This window comes from the organism of the source record quoted next, unplaced genomic scaffold (genome assembly GCF_019419815.1).
Source record: "Pyrus x bretschneideri cultivar Hongxiangsu unplaced genomic scaffold, Pyrus_bretschneideri_v1 Contig5, whole genome shotgun sequence".
Lineage (NCBI taxonomy): Eukaryota > Viridiplantae > Streptophyta > Magnoliopsida > Rosales > Rosaceae > Pyrus > Pyrus x bretschneideri.
In genome coordinates, this window is record NW_025999787.1 from 8,532,982 (window position 1) to 8,557,518 (window position 24,537).

Sequence of the window (24,537 nt, forward strand, 5' to 3'; positions counted from 1 at the left end):
ATCGTTCTGAGAAAAAAATGGCTTCTGAATCCTACCCTCCACCGTTTCGTTCACTTCCAGATACAACCCAGGCCGTTGATTTGGATGACCAAGTCAACCAGGTTCATGGTTCGGAGGATCGGATTCCTGTGGTGGATCTCCAGAGCCTGAAACTTGGGGAGGCATGCGAGTTTTGGGGAATTTTTCGTTTGGTCAATCATGGAGTTCCTCCAACCGTTTTGACCCAACTTCGGGAGCATGCCAAAATGGTTTTTTCCCTGCCCCTTGAGTCCAAACAGAGCCTAATCACCAGCCCTCTGTCCTACTTCTGGGGTACCCCTGCCCTTACTCCATCTGGGGCGGCCTTATCAACAAAGGGTAGTAGTACCCTCCAGAATATCAACTGGGTTGAAGGACTCAACGTCCCTCATCTCAACTCAGTTAATTTCAAACTGACAATCCCATAATTGCTTCTTTCAGGTATGGTTCTAAAGTATGGTTTGGAAATTTTGACCCAATTCAAATTGTTTTTATTGTATTTGTATTGAAAGGTGCATGTACTTACGAATGACTTCTTACATGTAAGGATATTATAACGTTTTAAAGAAAGATAAGAAAACTGCCTAGAATAAGAATAGATGAGAAGCATGGTTTTACCCTTAAAAAAAAAAGAATCCTAAAGACATTATTATGGAAAGATTCATTAGGGTGAAGTCCATATAAATATAATCCTTGCTCACAACGCACAAAAACTCATATGAAAGCCTCATTAGTTCATGTATAAAAGAGTGTTGAGTGTGCAGAAGACTTTGATCAACTAACATATTATTCCGCATGATTCCAATACCATTTTCACCGAAGGAGAAGTTCATGGTTGACCTTATTCCGTACAGTTCTATCAAAGATGGTTCATCTTTCCTACATACCATGTTGACTTCAATTACTTTATCAATTGTGCATAATTTATGGATTATTTCAGGTTAGTATTTTTAGTTGTTTATGAAATATATAAAGTCTAACAGTTGGTATCAAAGCAGGTCATAATATAACAAAGGACCTACTTGGTAAACCCTAAAAATTTATGTCTTGAATTGATGACATGTTTTAAGTTTTGCTCAATTTCCATACTCATGTTTCACGGCAAAGAGAATTTGGTTTTCTATGTGAATTGTGTTTTAACCTCAATTTCATATTGAAATTTGAGATAGCCATATATTAAAATTTGTCCTTTGACTTGAAGGAATATTACAACCTATTAATTGATATTGCATCCTATTTCGATTTCATGGTCCTATTAGGTTTATACATGTTTATTAGCTTTATCAGAACTGCCTTAATCAAGTCTCCTATGTGGTTTTGCATATATAATTTGGGATGTTAAAATTAAATATTTCTAAAAAAGGCATTAAGTATATATAATTGTCATGAACTAGAACTTCTTGAGGTTGGCATATGTATATATATAGCATGATGACAAACCCTTTTTTGCCACATACATATTTCGGCAAAAGGGGTAAACATGGTTCTTAACCTATTAATTTTCCTTTTTTTAATTTTTGTTGACATAGAGAACTTCAAGAATGTAAATAGGCATATATATATATATATGTAAGTTTCGGTTTTGACTTTCAGTTCTTAGTTTGAATGTTGATAAAATTCTTGGGAATGACATATGGCATAGTCTCATATATACTACATAATATGATGGACTAACATTTATTTTATCATGCTTGTATTCCCAAAAAAAGGAAAAAGTACACAGCCTTATTAGTTTTATAATTATTCAAGTTTATTGCATAATTTTTGGCAACATGGAGAATTTAAGGATGTTAATAATCATTAAGAATATGTGGCAACCCACAATTTGCTTAAACATATGGTTTTGACTTAGTTTCCTTGTTTAAGTTTTTGATAAATTACTTCTGGAGATTCTCGGTACTACTAATGTAAATTGTGTTGCAGGTTCTTGGTTAGTTCACATACATGGTAAGTCTTGATGTGTATAAATATACGAAAAATATGATAGCATGAAAGTGATAATTTAAAGTGATTTTGATTACCTTTAATTCATTAAGTTTATGTTATATGCTATCAGTGGTACTTGCAGCCTTACAATTCATATGCACATATGTAAATCTCATGTTTGTCTTCAGTGATATACATTATTTTTCAGGCATGATAAGTCTGGAATGCATTCGGTGAGGTATGCATATGTTTAATACATGTCTATTTCAATGGATTTTAATTTAAAAGTCATAGCCATGTATGGCTTAGTTTTCAGCTTTAACTAATGATACTATGACCTTGAATATGTATATTGTTTATGTTATAGCCCATTTTGGTATTATGATATCAATTAACTATTGAGACAATAGTATGCAGACTATATTATTGATTAAATACCATAGGTATATGTTGTTGCTGAAATTGGCTAAAAGACGGAACCACCTAGTTAAGAACATTAGAGGACACCTCTGATCATGAAGCCTACAGGATTGTGTATATCACATATGTGATGGTCTTGAAACAGTGTATGAGACAACTATTGTCGCAAACTATGTGAATTCATAAGTTTAAATGTAAGTGTATCCTTGCAATGTGTCTAAATCACATTTGTTTCATGAATATCTATTATTGTTGTATTAGCATGCTAGTTGAAACATATGACTAAATGCATGTTAAAAAAGTACCTTACAAAATCAAGGAATATATAATATTCAACTCATATGTTATATCTTAAATAAGGCATATATCAAGGTTTAAATTGGTCTTTAAGCTCATTGCTACCTAGATTTTGTTTTCAATTTGTTTTATAAAACTAGTATCTTCTCACAATCTATTGATATGCTACTGCATGCTCAATCTCTAATTGGACTAGTTAATGTTTCCAATTTAATATATATGATCAAACCGAATAATTGATATAAATAACTAAAACTGGAAAAATCATTCATATATATCAATATTTGGTTGCCTAATATTTTGCAAAAGTCATGCTAGAATTCCTTTCAAGTTTTTCAATTCTATAGCGTGCTATTTTTCTTATCATGCATATATGAAACTAATGCATGGTTAAGATCCAAGATGAAATTAGTTTCACATGTTTTAAAATATTAGGTCTAATTAATATCGAAAAATTGTATGTTTTCTCTAATTTTGCTAAATAAGAATGCTCTTCGATTGAAATTTTTATTATTAAGACATGCTAAAAGTTATCATAAGATCAATGTTTTTGAGATGTTCTTGGGTGAATGGGAAACAACAAATCTGTTCCATTGATTCAAAGGCTGCTAAAAATTGAAAGTTTAGTTGATCAAATTGCATTAGTAGTCATAACAATATGATTATATCCCCAAACAAAGGTGTGACTAGTCTTATTGGTTCAATTACTAGTGGCTTAGTGTAAAGTATAGATTATGTGAAGCTTGTGATAACTGATTGTCAAACAAAGGTGGATGGTTTTCATGTCTATATTTTGCTCACATGATTTATATTTTAACACTAAAAACTGATTAAGCTTCAACCAAACAAAGGTGCGAGTTGTTTCAATTGTAAAGTCTATGGGGTATTTGTTCATTTGTGAATTTAAAGTCATGATAGTTCTATGTTTAAAGTTTTGAATGCTTTTCATATGAGCCCCCTTACATCCCATATTGGGATCAATAAAGCATGACATAGAATTTGTTTTGGTCTTAAGGCTTCTCGACCAAATGTAATCTTCATTGGTTTAAATTAATTTTTGGATTGAGATACACGTTTGGTTAAATTTGCCTTAATTCAGTTCAAAAGTGGCATATTACAGTGTATTCAAAGATGGTTGTATGTTTATCTTGTTAAAAGTTTTGGATTTCTTCAAGATTGGCTATGTGACTTAATGTTTGTTATGTGTTGTCTTCTCTTCTCAAAATTAAATGGTGCATATGTTGTTGAACACATGAAGGATAATCACAATTGCCTAAGGTACACATTGAAATCTGCTGTTATGTTATTTATTTGCATATCTTTATGGTTCAAGATTTATTCATGACAAAGCTATATGTTGAAGTAGACTTCTTAAAGCTTCTTTGGACACCAAAATTACGAAAATACATGAAGAATTGAATTTTTGGTGGTTTTATCAAGTTGACATAAATGCACAAAACTTTTTCTGCTGGAATATGTATTTGAAAATTAACAAACGACTGAGTTATTGACCACCAAATGACCTGAAATTTGAATAAGTTCTTCACATGTATTTCTATTTTTAGACTGCAAAATTTCATGATTTTGGGTTGTGTAATTTATTTATAGGGATTTTATTACTGACCCGTGTTCAGTTGAAAGTCCAGTCTGGCAGTTTTCATCGTTTCAATTAAGTTTAACAAACGAATGATTGAATGACTTCAGAATGACTTGAAATTTGGATATGTTGTTCATATATATGTCTACTTATAGACTGGAAAATTTCGTGCTCATTGGTGGTGTACTCTATTTATGGTGATTTTATTAGTAACATGTACTCAGTTGAAAGTCAAGATTGGAGTTTTCATTGTTTTCTTATATGTTGAAAAATTTGAGCTATCTTTTATCTCTAGAATAATTTCATATTCTATTTTATAAAGTTTAATTTCTTTCGTATCGTCTATGTGATTTTGGGACAAATCAATTATACATTAATTATGTAGTTCCCCAAGCTGGAATCTTGGTTTTTGGTATAGTATACTACTTTACTAATATATTTTGAGAAATTCTATACTAGTACAAATAAATAAATAAATATATATATATATATATATTTTTACCTATATGCTTTTTAGAGTAACAAATGCAATAAGTGTTTGCCCAAGTGGGAGAATTGATAAATAAATAATTGGGCTTCACACTCATTGAATCTAAGCCACACATGCTAAGTTCTAAAGATCCATGGGAGTTGTTCTTACGCTAATATACGTTTGTAAAGATTTGAGTATGAAACTTAGTTTTATATTTGCATGTTTCTCCCTAGAATTTTAAAGTCAAGTTTGTGGAAAAAAAATGCATGCTACAATTGAAATTTTCTAGATTTTATTAGGATTGTCCAGTTTTCAATCCTATGATTGTCCCACTATTTATTTTCGAATTTGTATGCATGTATGACAATATTCTCATGTTATAACACTCATGCCATACATGATTAACAACTGCATTAAGGTATGGATTTAATCTTTAGTTTATGAGCAGTGAATGTCTTAAACTGCAAAAAGAGTTGTGTCATCTATTTTTGTTAGACACAAAAGTAAGTTGGTTCTGTAGTTTATGAGCTTCATAGGAATCATAAGGCAATCTTATAAAGATTAATAAGGAGGACCAATAAGTGAATGAATTGATGCTTTCAATTCAGGTTTTGATTCATTTAACTACCAAATCCGGGACGTATGTTTCATGTGAATGGAGAGCTTATTTCAGTGATTATAAGAGCTCATGGATGCTACCAAGTTCATAGCCTCCGATAGTTCTAGATAAGTAAACTCCATTTGACAGAACATGTAGGAAGCTTATTAGTTGACTAAATTCATTGGCCAATAAAGTAATCTTGCTTATAAATCCATTAAATATCTTTTCTGAATTAACTGTTTGACTTTGCGGGAGAATGTTGGACATTGGATCATAATCCAATGACTAATAGGTCTACACAGTTAATTCAAGGATTACTTGGAATATAAATAAGTCTAGGATTTAGTTAATAGCTATAGCTTGTACCTTAAGGAACGTTAATATATTCCAGATTTCCTTGGGGGAATAAAGGCTCCTAATTCTATCATATTTGGAATGAGATTTGGTGTGTCAATTATCCTTGGACCGCAAGGAATCCTAATGACGTTATTATGGGAAGATTCATTGGGGTTAAGTCCATATAAATACAAGGCTAAGGTCCCTGCTCACAACACATAGAAACTCATATGAACGCCTCATTAGTTCAAGTATAAAGGAATGTTGAGTGGGCATAAGTCTTTGGTCAATTAACATTTTATTCCACAGGATTCCAATACGATTTCCGCAGAAGGAGAAGTCCATGGTTGATCTTATTCCGCATGGTTCTGTCAAAGATGGTTCATCTTTCCTACATGTCATGTTGACTTCGAGTACTTTATCAATTGAGCATAATTTATGGATTCTCAGGTTAGTGTTTTTAGTTATTTATAAAATATATAAAGTCTAACATCTAGCACACTAAAAAATCTCTCGTTTTTCTTTGGCAAATAATCAGTGTAGAGCCAGGATTTATTGTGAGGAGGGGCCTCACACAAGTATAGAAGAAAACTAAACCAATAGTGATTATAAACTTTCTAATGCAAAACATCCTAACATATATCCAAATAATTAAGTAGTCAAAATTAACATATGCATAGATAATTTTATCTATTTATAGTAATTATAAGTATTCTTGACGAGTTTCATATTTTGAAACCATTGCATGATGTCATCTATACTACTTGAAGTATTATTAAACTCAATAGAGAACATTACTAAAAATTTTGCAAACCCTAAAACTCAAGGAAGAGGTAGGATAGAATAGAAACAAATATTTTATAGAGAATAATGAAGTTTCACAAACCTTATTGTTCTTTATTCAATAAATTTGGGATTTGGAATGGCTACCTATATGAAATTCAAGAAGAATAGGGGGAATAGCTTTGCCAATGCATGAGTGAAAGATGACTTTTTTTAATTAAAAGTGAATAATGGGTTTTAATTTAATGTCATTGGTTTGTGATAATGACCATTTGATATATTATACTTAATTTTGGGATGAGATTTGGATGAAAAGATAGATAAATAATTGGATTTTTGTGTTAAGTGTTGAGAAGGGTTGCAAAGCAATAAATAAGTATAATACTAATCTTGTTTTTTAAAATTAGGGTAAGCCTAGGACTACTCTAATCCTCATGTGCCTCCGCCAGTGCAAATAATGAGTTGTAAGTTTTTCTTATACTATTATTAAGGGGTATAAAGAATGCGAAAGCCACATTAATAAGAGTTTTCTTTCTTTTTTTTTTAAAGAAAAATTATGAGTGTAAAAATAAAAGCATGTGATATTGTCTTAAGGGCAACTTTCAATACTTTTAACGATCGGTCGTGGGTCCGATAAAACATAGCAAAGATTTGAGAAGGACGTATAAATATAGTTTTAAGTAAAACAGTCCAAATGGAGTACTATTCGATTTGAACTACTGTTTGAATGATTACTTTAAAAAACTTAAACCTTTCAAGCATCTAATTTTAAATGAATCATGCCTAATCACAAATGGGCAAGTGTCCAATTATAATTTTTAACTTAAATTATTCAGACACGTGTCATTATGTAATTGATTTTTTAGCAGCACGTCGTGTTCCTCTTTCAGTAGCTAGCAAAACATAGTTTATTTTAAATTTTCGTAGATCCATCAGTTTACTAAGGCAATTATTGTTTAGAATGAGTAGTAATGACAATTTCAGTGCCTTTATCGTTACCTTGTTCTTGCCCTCTAAAACGGGTGAACTTGATCTAACCACTACCACCACTACCCATTTTGATTTGTTAACGAGACATGGCCTAACCCTTGGTTATGCAACAAGTAGTTTGGCAGTTACAAGTCTAGATTTTAAAATTCAATACAATATCGTATTATAGGCACTCATTGGTTTGTAGATATGCAAATTATGTGTAATTTCATTAGTTTTTGGTACATGAGTTGTATAAGTACATTAGTGTTGTCATACATTAGTTTTTGGTACATGAGTTGTATTAGTTGTACAAGTACATTAGTGTTAAGTGTAATTTCATTAATTATGTGTAATATATTTGACCATTTATGATTTTTTTTTAACGAACTTACGTTGTCAAATTAAATATATAATGCTAAAAATCATCTTGATCAACAATAAATTTCAAACAACATAAGCATTAAGTTTTGTAACATGCTTCCATGCACCAGTTTAATTAATGGCTTGATTTGTTTGACTAAATTGACAATCGCAATCTAACTATTCAAACCTTCCCGCATCCGATCAACATCTTGTTAAACATTGCGTGGTAAAAGTAGCGGAGAAGGATTCTCTTCTTCTCTTTCTTTCTATTTGAACGGTCACGATTAAGTTATATCAATATTTTATTGTATTTTATTTTTATAAAAAAAAAAAACAAAATAAAAACTGTGAAAGAAGAGGATGAAAAAGGATAGAAAAAGAAGGGAATCCTAGTCCAAAAATAACACGTGCACAAACAGACGTATGACCGATTTAGGAGCCACCTTTCCAATCCATCATTCCCTCTTTTTTCATAGATTTTGCCTAGGGTTGGAGAATGGACCACAGGGACCGTGTCGGCACCATAATATTCAAAAAAATAAATAAATAATTAGTATGCCGAAACACAACACGATACATTAAGTGTCATAATATATTTAGTATGATGAGTTATAATCCCAACAGACTAAAAAATCTCTTTAAAAAAGAGAAATTGCCTAGCATGCACGGACACGATCTAATACTACAAGTGTCATAATACACTAACAAGTTGTGATTCTGAAACATTGAAAAATCTTTGAAAGAAACAACATCCTGGTCCCACTTGTAGAACAAACAAATGGACCTTTGTCTCGCTAAAAAAGGTCGCCGTCCCATTCATTCTTTGGCTGGAAGATTTTTCAGTGTGCCAGTTTGCTATGATAATTAATAAGCAGCGTCCTGCCCAACAAGAAGACGATGACCTCCATTGTTCTGAGAAAAAAATGGCTTCTGAATCCTACCCTCCACCGTTTCGTTCACTTCCAGATTCAACCCAGGCCGTTGATTTGGATGACCAAGTCAACCCGGTTCATGATTCGGAGGATCCGATTCCTTTGATGGATCTCCAGAGCCTGAAACTTGGGGAGGCATGCGAGTTTTGGGGAATTTTTCGTTTGGTCAATCATGGAGTTCCTCCAACCCTTTTGACCCAACTTCGGGAGCATGCCAAAATGGTTTTTTCCCTGCCGTTTGAGTCCAAACAGAGCCTTATCACCAGCCCTCTGTCCTACTTCTGGGGTACCCCTGCCCTTACTCCATCTGGGGCGGCCTTATCAACAAAGGGTAGTAGTAGCCTCCAGAATATCAACTGGGTTGAAGGACTCAACGTCCCTCTAGCTCAACTCAGTCAATTTCAAATTGACAATCGCATAATTGCTTCTTTCAGGTATCTTTCTTTTCATTGGTTGTAAAGTATGGTTTGGAAATTTTGACCCAATTCAATTTTGTTTTTATTGTATTCGCATTGAAAGGTGTATGTACGTACAAATGACTTCTTACATATAAGAATATTATAACGTTTTGAAGAAAGACAAGAAAACTGCCTAGAATAAGAAAAGATGAGAAGCATGGTTTTACCCTTAAAAAAAGGTTTTGTATCTTTTTCTTTTGGTTGATTGCTCTTATTTTCATTAGAACATTGTGTTGCTGTTACGATTGAGGAGTCATTTCTCCAGAATCTATCATTCCTCCGTAACCATAGATTGTAATGTCACACATATACAAAAGTAAATGTGCTTCATGCAGAAGGAAAAATTAATAATTATATGTAAAGAGCTAGCTAGTTTAATTTTTGTAACAAATAATATATATATATATATATATATATATTTCATCTCATAAGTCTTGTGCTAGAAGACTATAGAAATCATCTAAGAAATTTGTTTTTAACAGTTAATTACAGTTTGACATATGAAAATAAATAATCATATATAATTGCTAGTTTGAAACGATAAATAATTTTTTACATGTAAAGAGCCAAATATTTTTCTGTTGTTTATACATAAACTTGTTAAACAAAGGGTATAATTTCTTTGTGCCTCAAAAGCCTTGTGCTAGAAGAATATGGGAAGCACCTAGCTAGGCTAGCGACAACTATATTTGACGCTATGGTAATAAACCTTGGATTGGATCCAATAGAATCCAAATCCCATTTATCAAATTCTACTGGCATTGTACGTGTCTATCGCTACCCACCACATTGCTCCAACTCCAGCTCTGCATCTGCAAGGGGCATGGACGTGCACACTGACAGCTCTGTGCTCTCGATACTAAATCAAGATGAAGTCGGTGGACTCGAAGTTCTCAAAGACAATGAGTGGTTCAGTGTTAACCCAATTCCCAACACACTGATTGTCAACCTCGGAGACATGATGCAGGTCATATATATGATTAAACATGATTGACTCCCTGGGTTTTTGGTGAGTTCGGTTGGTTATGCACGTGTGAGAGATTTCTGACCATAAATGAGACGTAAGCTTCACTTTTGGTCAAAAATCACACAAACGTGTAGGCGACTAACTGTAGCACAACTCTTGTTTGATTGATGTTTTTGTTGACGGAATTTGTGCTTTGGTTTTAGGCGATAAGCAATGACAAGTACAAGAGTGTGAAGCACAGAGTGAAGGTGAACAGAAGCAAAGAGAGAATTTCAATCTGCCATTTTGTGTTTCCGGGAGAAGGCAGTGTGATTCGGAGCTCAAACTATAAGCCCTTTACATATAGGGATTTTCAGAACGAAGTGCAGCAAGATATAAAGAGTGTTGGGTATAAGGTCGGGCTTGAGAGGTTCAAAGCTTAGTGAAGAGGGTCTGTTAATTGATGATGTTAAATGGGCTAATGACAGTATGCTTGTGAGCTATACAGATGGAACAATGTGGGATATAAGGGCACCACGTTTGTTTTTTAATATTTTTATTTTGTTTAATTTGTTTTGTACTTTTAGTTTTGCTCTAATCCAAACAAGTTCTTTTCTGTTCATTTACTTTGGACTTAAGTTTAGTATGGGGTTTTGGTAAAAGTATGACTTTAGTCCTTGTAGTTTGGACGAAGTCTCAGTCTCGATGTAGTTTTCATTGTTGCAATTTAAGTTAATTTTGACATACTAAGTACAATGACTGTCGTTTAATATTTTTGTGATTGTAGAATTTGTTTATTCAATTAAATAAATCATAACTCCCATTTACGCCCACTCAAATTAGGGTGTTTGATTTAAGTAAATACCTCTTAATTATCTTTGTGATAACCAAAGAAAACAAAAATGAAAGGCTTATTACATTAACACCGTACAAATTGTTGAATAAACTTCACATACTTAATACATCACATATATGCTTTTCAATTAAAAATTATCTTAATACACCCCACATCTTCCTCATAATACCGTCACACCCCACATTCTTAATATACACCTTATATTTTCTACATGCACCCCATATTTTCTATACACCCCATATTTCTCAATTCTTATCAAGCTTTTAATTTGGACAAAAATTGCCGACTGGAATTTTGACAAAAGATGCCGCTTGAGATTTAAAGCATATGTGGATTGTTTTTAATTCCACCATTAAAACCCATGTCGTCTATTTTTAATATTTGGTGGTAATTTTAGGTGTTTAATTCTTCATGTAATCTCTGTGATCTCTAAAAGATGAATACGAACATAGAAACTTGAATAACTCATCAAAAGCAAGATTAAATAATTATCGATGTCGTCAAAATCACTAAAACAATAAAAAATACGAAGTTTTACCTCATGTGAAGCTCCTGAAACATCGATTTCGTGTTTCATTCATCAAAAATAATTCTTCTCAATCAACATGTTTGTAGTTTCATTGGTTAGGGTTTTGTTTAACAGTAGAGGGTCGGAGGGGTTTTGATAGTTGAAGAAGATAAATAATACGTTAAAAGTGATTTGGAGTGTGTATCGATTTTTTTTTTTTTAAATCTAATAAGGTTAAAATTGTCATTGCATAGTAGGGTAAATAAGTCCTTTAATATTAAATTTTAATGTGGGGTGCATTCAACATTTTGTGGGGTGCTAATAAAAAATCCAAAATGAAATATTCTCATAATTTTTAGGGTGTTTGATTAAGTAAATACCTTTCACTTACAAGTGGCGACTGTAATTAGAATACTGGTAGATCTTATTAATTTAGGATTGTATTACTTGTAAGCAATAAATCCTTGAGGCACAGGTGATAGAAAATACACATGACGGATATTCTTCAACTCTCTCTCTCTTTTTGCCGCACCGCACCCTTGAGTAAAATAGGCTGCAACACCAATTCTTCTCAGGTCGTGGTGGAAATGGTTGTCATGGGGGTTTTAGTCGAGGAGAAAGCCGTTGTAATCGGTAACAAACCACCTACTGGTCTTCCTCGTCTCCCCGAGTCCACCTCCGATCTCCTCTCCTACTTTCAGTATTGTGTGCAACAATCCTGGTCATCATGCAACTGTTTGCCAGATCTCACTCCGCTACTCAAGAGTCGACTCGTAAGCTGAGGTATCTTAACTTGTACTCTAATTAAGTCTTGTACATATGTGAACTCTTTGCGACGAATAAAAATCATTAAATTCAAATCTCTCACCCTTTACTGTAAATATATTGTCATAGTAAAGAAAAATTTATAAATACCTCTTAAACTTAGTTTTGTAAAAAGAAAATTCTTTTTAGTGTATTCTAATATTATGTGATTTAAACACATAAATACATATAATTTCCCTTTGATTACAAGATCCAATCTGAATGTTGATCTTTACATCTTCTAAATGCCTAAACTAATATACTAGATATGATGAGATGTTGCAGCTGACATTCTATGCATTCATATTAAAAAAACTTAAAGAAAGTTTAGATGTATTATTAAAAAAAAAAAAGTATATTTATACTAATCAAAATTAAGAAGTACGAATAAATTACCTGATATATTTGGTGTAGATGCCAAATTAAGTTATGCGATATATTTTGTGGGTTGATTTGATAATAATACTTGTGATAGAATAATACAACAAGTACATACGAATTTTTTTATTAGATGTAAATTAAGCATTTCGTGCACTCAGAATGAGGAAACATAGATTCTTCATGCAATTCCTATATTTGCTTTACACTTGCAACATTTATTTTTTGGGCAACTCTTAATCCTACTACTGTTGCAGTCTACTTTTCTCCGCATTCGTAGCCGTTAGAAGAAAGCAAATTCTTAAAAAAAAAAAAAAAAAATTACGGGTTTTAATCATAGTCCCATAAATTTTTTATGGGACTATGATTGAGAACCATCAAAATAATAGTTAGGGCTTTAGTTCACGAAATTGGATAGAGGCCGTACATTAACATGTCAAGTTGAAGTAGTAAATTATTGGGAAACAAATCATTCTTCTCAAATGTACACAATCGGGTGGATTACGACAAAAAGGTATAGGAACAGTGGGTTGGAGCGGGTAATCAAGGTTCGGGGAAGGTACGGGCCGGTTCCAAATTTTTAATAAGAGAAACAAGGCGGGGCGGGGCTGGCCAATTCTAGAAGTATAGAAAAACGGGTACCCACACAGGCTCATTTGAAACATTTTCCCATTCCTCTCCTATTTTCTTACACATTCTCGAAGACTCTCCTTTCCTCAATCCTCCTTTTCGGATATGTCAATTCTTAATCTCCTCCCTCTCAATCTCTCTCTCCCCCAGTCTCTCTCTCTCTCTCTCTTCGGACGCCTTTATCTCCGATCTACGCAGCTTCGCCGATTTTTGCTCCCTCCCGAACCGGAGATTGCCCGAAGGGAGCTCTATCGAAAGGTTTCGAACGCGGTGGAACGAGCAGAGGATCTAGGTGGGCAAATTATGAGAGCAGGTCGGGCTTGGCCGAGACGAGGTCCTTGAGTGATTTAAGGATGGAGTCTTACGACTACCTCTTCAAGTACATCATCATCGGCGACATAGGTTTCAATTCCTCCAATCCATAGCTTTCTGATTTTTATTTTTATTTTTTGTTTGTTTGTTTGGTTTGAGAATTGAGGTTTTAAAACTTTTGGGTTTTTGGTTTAGAATTGTAGGTGTCGAAAAATCTTGCTTGCTATTGCAATTCACAGAGAAGAGGTTCTAGCCTGTGCATGATCTTACCATCGGTGTCAAGTTCAGAGCTCAAATGGTCACCATCGGTGGTCGTCTTATTTAGCTCCAGTTTTGGGACACCGTTTGAGGAAGGCAACGAAGAGGTGCAAAACATCGTCGCTTTTCGAGTTGGAGTTTGAATCAGAGGAAATGACGCGGTCGACGCTTAGGATGAGCGAGTTTGTGTGGGGGATGAGCGAGTTGAATCGCTTGGAAACAACGTGGCAGCAAATGAAGGTCTTGATGTCGGAGATCGAGTCGAAGATTTGTAGGATGAACGAGTCCGAGAGAAGATCAAAACCGGAATTAAAAAAATAAAAATAAAAAAAAAAAGTAAGAGGACCAGTGGACCCGTCCCGAACTGGTCCGTTTGAAATGGGTCAGGTTAGGTCCGGTTCCAATGATCAAATTTGCAATACCCAGCCCGGCCTGTGCTCACCCCTAGATTACACAATCCATCAATCACTAATTAAGTATTAAACTCAACCCAAATACAATAAATTATCCCCATCTATGTAAGTCAAACATGAACGGCAACATTTGTTATTTTTATAAACAACTACTAGCACACATACAAAGTGTGAGAAATTTTATTTTATTTTTTATTTTATTTTTTTTTTATTTTTGAAATACAAGGAGAAAGGAAGAAGGTGATAGAGAATATGAGAGTGAGAAGTTTTTTTTTTTTTTTTTTTTTTTTTTTAATTAGAAATATGTTAGGATTACATGTAGGTGAGGTTTTGAAGAAAAAAAGCAAAATTTAGTTGTGTGAAATTACATTTCTATCCCATATTTCTTATTCATGTTCTATTTTAATTAAAGAGTTAAACTAGTAATTTCATAGGATTTTAATTGATAATTAATGTTTTATTAATTAATAGATATTATATCCCCACCGCCATACATTGATTTTCATTTATGTGAAAACGTTAACTTGAGATTCTCTAACCCACTAAACCCCCTTAATCCATGCAAAATCCAACGTCCCCAAATGGAGGTTTGTCTATTAATCCAGACTCTGCCTGTGTGCAGCAGGTTCAAGAGAAATCTTATATGGATAAATTGATCTCTGTGTCAGGGGATGAATTACCAGATAAAGGCGTGTCTGTTCTACCTCAGGTTTTGTCGGCATTTCCTTCTAATCGTGATGGGAATTCATGTGTCAATTCTGGTATCAGAAATGGTGGAATTCGTAGTTTTAAATCCAGAAGCAAAAGTACCCTTAATTGGCTACCTTTGGATTCTCAAGCTGTATATTGCCCTGTTGCTGTTGACGAATATTTGGACAAGCGTTCTAATTTCATAGGGACAGCTGTTAGGCAGCATCTTCAATATTTAGAGTGGAAAATGGAATTTGCAATCGATAAGGGCAAGTATAGACACCGGTACTTGTCTCCTGACGGAGGAGAATATGAGTACTCTCTTTTTTAAGTGTGTAAGAAGTTGAAGAAACCCAAGAGAGATACAAATATTTCAATCTCTGAAAAAGCAACCCAGGGTAGGCACTGTTCAGAAGAGCAGCCGTTTCTCATTGAACAACCACGGGAGAGTCAGCACCCAAGTTATTGTCCTCAGAGGTCAGGGTTTTCTTACCACAAGGAATTTATTTACAGACCTGAATATTGCCATGAAGCAGTTGTGGAATATTATAACCATGCAGTGGGCAAGATAAAGAAGAAGAAAGTACGAAAAATGAGATCAAAAGCAAAGAAGCACCTCTCGGCTGTGGGGTGGGTTTTCTTGTACATAAGCATAAAAACAAGGAACTTGTGCTACAACTCACCCAAAGGAGTGGTGCATCTTACACTTCAGAGTGCATGCACCAGCTGTATGGATGGAGATTTTGCAGAGAGACCTGCTGAATGCATGTATGTCATTGAGGAAGACAAGGGCCAGCCGACTAGAAACAGAATATGGTCTGCAGCACGTAATCTAGGTAATCATGAAGCCTTTGTACCGTCAAAAACTCTGACCAAAAAATGTTCTAGAGATACTGTTAGTATGTCACAGGCGAGTAATCTTGTGGAGTTTGGTAACGTGAAAGTTCATGGTAGTAGAAAACGCCCAAAAAAGAGAAAATATGGATCGACAGAGGAGTTAATAGGTGATGAGAAACTAAGATTTCTAAAGGATCAATGTGCCAACCTTCCAAAGTTGAAAAGGAGAAAGGGATCTGGAGATTTGAATGGGTCAAGAGATGAACTGGGTGGTAGTCAGCCAACTTGTGTGCTTAGGTCAAGCAAACAGGTGCAGGAAGCGACTTCCTCGCACAACAATCCTCGCACTGTTTTATCTTGGTTGATAGACAATAACATGGTTTCTCCAAGGGAAAAAGTAAATTATCGGCGCACAAAGGATAGTCATCCAATGAAAGAAGGGAAGATAACTCATGAGGGGATCAGGTGCTGCTGTTGCAAAGAGGTGCATACTCCTAGTTCCTTTCGGCATCACGCTGGCAGTAGTAACCACAGACCTTATGCCAATATTTTTCTGGAAGATGGTAGGTCTCTCTTGGATTTCCAGGTGCAAATTATGCATGGAAGAAGGGAGCGGAACTTCCGGAAACAACCATGTGATAGGATGAAGGGCAATTGGCGTCGAGGCGAGAATGATTACATTTGTACTGTGTGCCACTTTGGTGGTGACCTAATTTTATGTGATCAATGTCCATCATCATTTCACAAGATTGTTTTCTATGAGTATTTCTATTACTCTGTGAATTGTCTCATTTCGTCTTTCTAACCCTTTTGTCAGAAATGATTGAGATTCTTGACTTCTTTTCTTGGGCTTAAATGTTTTTGCTTCTGCAGGCTGTTCCAGAAGGTGACTGGTTCTGTTCATCTTGCCGTTGTGGAATTTGTGGCCATATGAACTTCAAAGAAGAGAAAGAGTCTATCATGAATGATAGTTGTGTTCTCACCTGTGGCCAATGCGAGCATAAATGTAGGATGCTTGTTATTTGTTTCATCTGTTATAGCAAATGCATGCCTGTGAACTTTGTGTCTGTGGTCACGTCTTCAAAAAGTTCGTAATTTTAGTTTTCCACTATTTGATGTAGATCACAAAGGGTGCCTGAGAAAAAGAGGCGCAAATGAAAACATAAGTGATCCAAAAGGAAACTGGTTTTGCAGCAAAAACTGTAAAAAGGTATCTCAAAATGCCGTCAATGTTTTGTAGTTTACTCTTTAGTTGCTTGTTTCCCAGCCTGATTTGCAAAAAATTCAGAAGCATCGCTTTTACCCTTTCTAAATTCAATTAAAAGTTAAACTATTCTAAATAAGTTCAGTCTCATGTTTTTCTGTCAGATGTTTTAGGGTGAATTATGGATCTTATTTATTATAACATTCCATCCCGAGCTACTTGTCTCTTTCGCTTTTCTCTCCATGTAACGTTGGATTGACTGTTTCAAGTTTTCAGATATTTTTCAGCCTTCATGAGCGTTTAGGAAAACAAATTCCAGTAGGTGATGACAATCTATCTTGGTCACTGTTGAAGTTGAATAAGTGTGATACTCATGCTACTGATGAACATGATATTGATGATGCCTTGACGGACAGCAGGCTCAATATTGCTCTTGATTTGGTTCATGAGTGTTTTCTGCCTGTTAAGGAACCTCTTACCGGGAGAGATCTTGTAGAAGATGTCATCTTCAGCAGGAGGTGTGATATTCGTACTGTCATTGTCAAAATTTCTTTTGCGTGCCTCACTTGCTAAAATACTGCTAATACTTGAGCTTAGCACATGAGACTCTTCATTCTCCCCTAAAAAATTGTGTTCACTGTTAAATTTTTTGTTTAGTGATAGTTACATGGAATTGTTATTCACTTTTGAAGACCTGTTTTTGGAATTTTGCAGGTCTCATCTTAATCGCCTGAACTTCCAAGGGCTCTATACTGTGCTTTTGGAGAGAAATGATGAACTAATCACTGTGGCTACTGTAAGGTGAGGCTTTCAGTTCGCTGCGAGTTAAGAATTGGAGAGCTTTGTTGCGGAATTAATTTGTTTCTAAACTGGTAGTTTCTTGTTCAAAAGGATTTTTGGAGACAAGGTGGCAGAAGTTCCTCTTGTGGCCACCAGATTTCAATATCGTCGACTTGGAATGTGTCGTATATTAATGGATGAACTTGAAAAGGTAACGTATTGAGTGTTCCGGCAGTTTGTTTGTCACCCTCTGTGTGTGCTTGTTTTTATTTTTATAGTGTTCTTTCCAGCAGTTTCTCATTATTGCCTTCATTTTTTGTCAGTTGCTTATGGAATTAGGGGTGGAGAGATTGGTTTTGCCCGCCGTCCCTAGTGTGCTAAACACATGGACGACTTCATTTGGTTTCTCAAAGATGACACCTTCCGAAAGGCTGAAGTTTGTGGATTATACTTTCCTTGATTTTTAGGGTACCATTATGTGTCAGAAACTGTTAATGAAGAATGCTCCGCCGAAGCAAGGCCATTAAAAGTATCTGTAATGTTGTTCAGCTTTTTTCCCCTTTTCACCCAAACAAAATGAAATCCACCATTACCAGACTAATTGGTGTCCACTTTCTTATATGGCATTTTGCAGGAACTCGGCTTGATCTTTACGGTGATATCTGTGGAAGTTGTGAGAATGCTGATTTTGATAGCTCCAGTTACGATACTGAACTATATCAAGAAGAACAAACTGAGGATGGAAGAATTATTTACCCAGGAGTAAAGTATGTCCACATCTCACTACTTAATATTTAGAATGTTGAAATGGAAACTAGAAGACATACGGTATTAATGCTCGTTAAGACAAAATCATGACCTAGTAGATTGTGGTTAAAGCAGTTTGGATACGTCGTACGACTAGTATATAATTTGGCCAATTACGGAAAATAAATTGGAAATTCACCCCATAGCATGCCTACCATTAATTTTAGTTTACTTGATCTCCAAGTTACTTGAAGAAAATGCTAAACTATTGAGTGCTATTATTAATTTTAGTTAATAATCCAATCATTTACAACTACGTCGTTTGGTTTAAAAAATTTGGTCTCCCTAGTATTACTCCTCACAAAATACTGCAATATAACAAGCAAGTATAATGTCAATGTCATTCTCAATCAAATTTGTTGGACATTGAAGCAATAAATATGGAACATGTTATAGGACATACTTAACAAAATTAACGAATTTCAGATTGTTGTCTCGTTTTTGCATACTTTTGCATGAATCACGAACAAGAACGCCACCTTGAGGAGGATTTGGTTGTATCTAACCAGTTAGATGCCTACATACCTTGTGTAGTTGTACCAGGATCAAATTGACGTAGTTATACCTACCTTTACAACTCCAAGGGTTTGGGTTTGAGGTGATAATCCTAGAGGCTAAACTAGAGAGAGATTTTTTTTTTTTTTTAATAAACGATATTATCTACACTAAGCGGAGGGGGTGTCTTAGCCTCACAATGAGCTAGCAATAATATGGTTTAAACTCGGGCGAAAATCAAACTAAGACCTCTCATTTACAAGTGAAGAAGAATACTATTATACCATAATAATAAGTGGCAAACTAGAGAGATTTACTAGTGGAAAGTTTTACAAAATGTTTTTTCCTATCTAAGAGCCCTCCTTATAGACTAGTTGAGGAGAGGGCAGAAATACGAATATGCCCCGAGATATTATGAGAATATTCTTGATTTTCTTTAATTATCACAAAAATAATTAACAGATATTTACTTAAGCAGGAGGTGAATTAAATGCGTAATATCATCTAATCATTTTAAAACTGATTCCGTAATTAGGATGTGATTAACCCCAAATTGGGAATTTGAGGGTTTTTTTGAGATGGAGTTTGACATGGAGAATACAGTTAATCTGAAAGTAGATATTTGTTCTAATAGCTACAATATATACAGTAGGGAAGTAATTTTCGCAAACCACTTTATCTCCCCAGCCCCTGTTTATTCTTGGCATTGAAATTCAAAAGAGATCAACGAACGAAAATAATTATGTGCGAAAACCATTTGTCCAGTCTAAAATACATGTATGGCATATCTGTAACCTAACCCACTAAAGATTTGTAAGATGTATACATTTACTTTATTGGGCTCATAAATAAGAAAAAGTCCATAACCCAGTAACCATGTTCCACAACAAGCCCGTATTGATCACAATACAATAGGGTAAACTAAGGTTAGGTTCAGCTCGAGCATCGACCTGATAGGTCCATACTGACAACTGAACCAACAATAGTCAGTGGTGGATCTTTCCAATTGAAATTGATCCACCACTTTCTGTAATCCACAACTATCAAGAGCTAAAATATAGAGTTGGTTAAAAAAAAATTATCGAGATTAAAGAACACACTGTTTTAGTTAACTTGGCTAAATTGTCGCGGGAATATGCTTCCGCAAAATATATTTTAGAGCTTATAATGTCACGAAAGAGGACTTCAGTGAAATTGCTTTGAACCTAAATTAGAACTAATGAAAAAGGAATGAAAATGAGTAAAGAGAAAAAAAATCCTCCAAGAGAAACGTAAAAATAATAAAAACGTTAAAGAATTCTATAATTTAAAAAATGATGAGGAAATAAGAACCTCATTTTAAATTTTCCAGTGTGTCAAAAGCACAGCTTGGTATAATAATGTATTAATACAATTGGTTAGAAACATTTCTTTTCAAATTTTCAACCAATTGTATTACTACACTTAGTGTATCAAGATAGAGCCGCAAATTTCGCACTCTCTCATCATAAATGTATCACAACATAAAATAAAACCTAAATAACTTGTTAATTAACTAGATTGCAAATAAAATAAAAATTAGAAGAGCAAAGTTGTGTAAAAGAGTTGGTTCCAAGTGTCTGGCAGTCCAGGAAGGCACCAATGGCTGCAATCTGCTGAACGGTCAGGATTGGCTCTCTGCTGAGGGCTTAATTCTCCACTGTAGATTGATGGGTGCCCGTCTTTTCTCAGCTCTGAAAGCATTGTGATGTCCAGCAAAGATGGAGGGATTTTCATGTCCCGGATCACACTGTTCATCACTCTCATTTGGTCTGGATAAGTTGTCCCGGGATAAGTTACTCCGCTCACTTGCATAGGTGATGTTTCTCCATAGCAGTTCTTGGTGGTTCTAGGAGTTGCACCACCATTCCATTCATTTGGGCTGTCAATTTAGCATGTTAGTCAAGTTTACCATGTACAAAAATCCATGCCATGTTCTAAGCATAAACACACAATCCACAGTCACTAAATTACCCGATTCTCACTTTAGTCCTTCCGTCGAAAGTCTATTATTTGTTCCTATAAATTTTGATTGAAAAGTAAATAATTTTTTACGGAAGGACCAAAGTGACATAGTTTAACTTTTGAGGATAATAGAATTCTAAAGCTAAATTCCAGGACCAAGATGAGAATTGGATAATAACTGAGGAACTATAACACAACAATATCTTCAAAATATCTTCGTCCAGTTATTAGACCCCACCATCTATGGCTAGTGTACCGACCTAAATACAGAGAGATTTTCAGTGTGCAAGAGCACGGCCCGCAACACCAAATGTATTATGATACTTGGTGTACCAGACTGTAGGTCTTTTCTCGGCACACTGAAAATTTTCTCTTAAATAGAAGGTAGGAATCAAGTCAACATTTAGCAACCCAAAAAGATAATAAAAAAAATGGAGCAAATTTTTGGAGCTTGGAGCTAGCAGTGCCTAGCAAATTCCAACATATAAATTATGAACCCTGAAAAATTGAAAATTGTAATTTCCACCAAACACAATTATTGGAGGGAAGGAGAGAGAAAGAGGAGGAAGGAGAGACTCACTCGAAGTGTGTGGGAGAAATGGAGAGGAAGAAAACTCGGGTCCGTGCGGTGTCGATGTTGGAATCAACCCAATTAGCCCATGTTTTCATCCCTTTCTCCAAAGCAGCCAAACGGTCCATATCTTTGTAATATTTCCCTCCTGACTCCATGTAATCCCACCTACACGTTTTCAAAGTCCAACACAAACACAATGATCTTAAATTTCAAACCAATTCTCCATGTCGAGAATAACTTACATTAAACGAGTACACCACCACTTTAGTATCTCAAATTTATATAACTCGCTACAGGTAATAGGTTTAAAACACCAAAGTGACGAGCCAAAAGCATTTGGAGCTTTGGAACATGTCAAAAACATTTTGGACAAATCCATGAAAATGTTTTACAACTTTTGCTTCAAAAAGTGCTTCTATAATCTAGAAGTCATTTTCACTATTTCTATCCCACTTTACCAAATGCTTGACTCTGTATGTGACTATGAATTTGACCCTAAACTTACCATTGCACAAAAGTACCATAAGCTAAACAAAACACATGAATTGCTCACCCTTGGAGACCTCCGTCATGGCTCCACCAATGACCGGTGTTGAACGACAGAACGTCGGCATTCCGCCACGCCTTGCTGTTCTCCGAAATGTCCTCAAGCCTCAGAACTCTCTTCCCTTGATAAATTTCTACGTCAACCAGGTACGGAGCTTTGTAAAATTGAAGTGTCACACCGTAGTCCTGCATTATAGTAGCAAAAGCCAATAAGGTCCTGTTTGGATTGAAATGAAATGATGCTCTCATTTCCCTGCTCATGACTTTTTTGGGACAAAGAACATGTTGGTGCTATCCTGCTGTCTTCACCAACTGACCCAAAGGGTCCCTCAAACAGTTTCCCTATGTGATTCTTTTGGACTCAGATTTCAAATCATTGTCAAAAAATGGGAAAGTAATTTGTTCATTTATTAAATGAACTTGCAATCTTTTTGTTCCTACAACAATAATAGTGTATGAAAATGCCTTGATGCACATTTATGTGATATGGAAAGTTGATTAGGGCAATTTGTTCGCCTCTCGCACTCAAGTTTGAATCTCATTTTTCCGCAAATTAGAGTAGTTTAAAATATTCCTCGTAAAAAGACATTTTGGCATTGAATTTGAATATAATTGCTTCAAGAAGACATTTTGGCATTGAATTTGAATATAATTGCTTCAAGAAAACAAAGTACCATAGCCCAGAAACAAGCAAAGCAAATTAATCAGAGACCCACCAGGAAACTGAATGTTGAAAGTGGAACTCCTTTGACCATTTGAGTCTGGGTTTGTGGATTTGCAGAGTAAATGAGACAAACCAAAGATTCCCATTGATTCTTCCCAAGTGAATCCCCTACAAACATCACGATTTTCCCTTTCATTTTGAGCAGAAACTCAGCCCCATCGAACCTACCAAGAACAAGCAGCTACACCAAAAGTCACTACAATGTAAACAAAATCCTAAACTCACAAAAACCCATTTCACAAAATCACTTTTCAAAGTGCTTTTGCTTACAATTGGAGCTCACAGTCAAAAACCAGCACAAACCCATTTCACAAAATCACTTTTGAAGGCTTTTGCTTAACCTTCGGAGCTCAAATCAAAACCAGCAAAACCCCATTTCACAAAATCACTTTTGAAGTGCTTTTGCTAAACCTTCGGAGCTCAAATCAAAACCGGCAAAACCCCATTTCGCAAAATCACTTCTGAAGTGCTTTTGCTAACCATGGAAGCTCAAACTCTAAAAACCACCACAAACCCATATGAAAAAAATCACATCTTGAAAGCACTTTTGCTTACCTTGGGAGCTCACAATTGAGGGGTCTCCATCTGTACTTGAGGTAATTGGAGTCCGGGCGGCCGTACATTTGGCAGTTGAATTCTGGATCGATGATTAAGGGGCACTCAGAGGATTGGTACATTGGGTAGGAGTCGTCTTGGACCCAAGTGCCTGCAAACAACGCGCAACTGGATTGATTGGTTTGGAACATTGGAGCTGTTCTGTGATGGTGGAAGTTGTGGTGATGGTTCCTCATGCTGTATATTATGGCAGAGTGGGATTGAACAAGAACTAGGCACAGAATAGTTAAGCATGAAGCAGCAGATTGGGAGCAGAAAAGAGCCATTGCAGAGAAGAAAGATTATTTGGTAATGAAGATAAGGCAAAAGCTAGCTGAAAAGCGGAACTAGAGAGAGAGAGAGAGAGAGAGAGAGACAGGGAGGAGGAGAGAGATAGAGAGAGAGAGGGTAACGATGTAATGTAAATTTAATTATAAGTTAATATCTGTTTACTACTACGAAGTTTCGTAGTTTTCAATATTTGGTACATAAATTTGTTTTTATCCCAGAGTCATACCTCAAGTCTTAATTTTGGGATAGTTTCATACATCCGTTAAGTTTTTCGTTAAAAATTCTGTTAACTGATGATGTAGAGCCCACGTGGACAATAATTGAACGTCACGTGTTAATATGGGCCCATTTTAATATTAAAAAATACAAAAAATAAATTTAATATTAAAAAAAATAAAAAAAAAAGTAGTTTCTGGGCCTCAAAGTCCCACCTCTCTTCAACCTCCCCCAACCCCCTGCAACCCGCACCCAACCTCCTCCCTTCCGTCTTCTACGCCATCATTTCGGTCGCCAGCCACCCCCGCAATCCCCGACCCCATCCCTCCCCCTCTCCTCTGCACACCCTGTCCTCTCCTGCCCTTCCTTTCTCTGGCTAATTAATTCCTTCTTGTCCATCACCTTCGCTGCAAATACGCACCCATGCGCCCCACCAAGGGACTTTAACTCGCCCAAGTAGACGGAGCCGAGGTTAGAGGGAGAGTTGCCAGATCGGGGATTCAGATCGGATCTTGT

The 24,537-nt window shown here is 35.4% G+C and overlaps 2 protein-coding genes and 1 pseudogene across 4 annotated transcripts; 2 read left to right on the forward strand and 1 right to left on the reverse strand.

The window, feature by feature from the left end:
• Positions 1 to 8,159: 8,159 nt before the first annotated feature.
• Positions 8,160 to 10,743, forward strand: LOC103945073 (gibberellin 2-beta-dioxygenase 8-like). Of its 3 annotated transcripts, none has more exons than XM_048569423.1 (3): positions 8,160 to 9,151; positions 9,995 to 10,142; positions 10,346 to 10,743. In XM_048569423.1, exons 1-3 carry the CDS (start codon positions 8,643 to 8,645, stop codon positions 10,562 to 10,564), a joined length of 876 nt encoding a protein of 291 aa, XP_048425380.1. In that variant the 5' UTR covers positions 8,160 to 8,642; the 3' UTR covers positions 10,565 to 10,743. The 3 variants fall into 3 exon arrangements, with proteins under 3 accessions (XP_048425380.1, XP_048425379.1, XP_009353867.2); XM_048569422.1 differs by having other exon boundaries at positions 8,165 to 9,151; positions 9,980 to 10,142; XM_009355592.3 differs by having other exon boundaries at positions 8,170 to 9,151; positions 9,812 to 10,142.
• Positions 10,744 to 12,879: 2,136 nt separating this feature from the next.
• LOC103948835 lies at positions 12,880 to 18,318 on the forward strand (annotated as a pseudogene).
• Positions 18,319 to 20,371: 2,053 nt separating this feature from the next.
• LOC103945082 (protein PMR5) lies at positions 20,372 to 24,176 on the reverse strand. The gene is made up of 5 exons (XM_048569539.1): positions 23,476 to 24,176; positions 22,913 to 23,084; positions 22,204 to 22,382; positions 21,657 to 21,815; positions 20,372 to 20,993 (listed from the first exon to the last, which is right to left on the reverse strand). The coding sequence occupies exons 1-5, from the start codon at positions 23,799 to 23,801 to the stop codon at positions 20,651 to 20,653; spliced, it is 1,179 nt and encodes a 392-aa protein (XP_048425496.1). The 5' UTR covers positions 23,802 to 24,176; the 3' UTR covers positions 20,372 to 20,650.
• Positions 24,177 to 24,537: the final 361 nt, after the last annotated feature.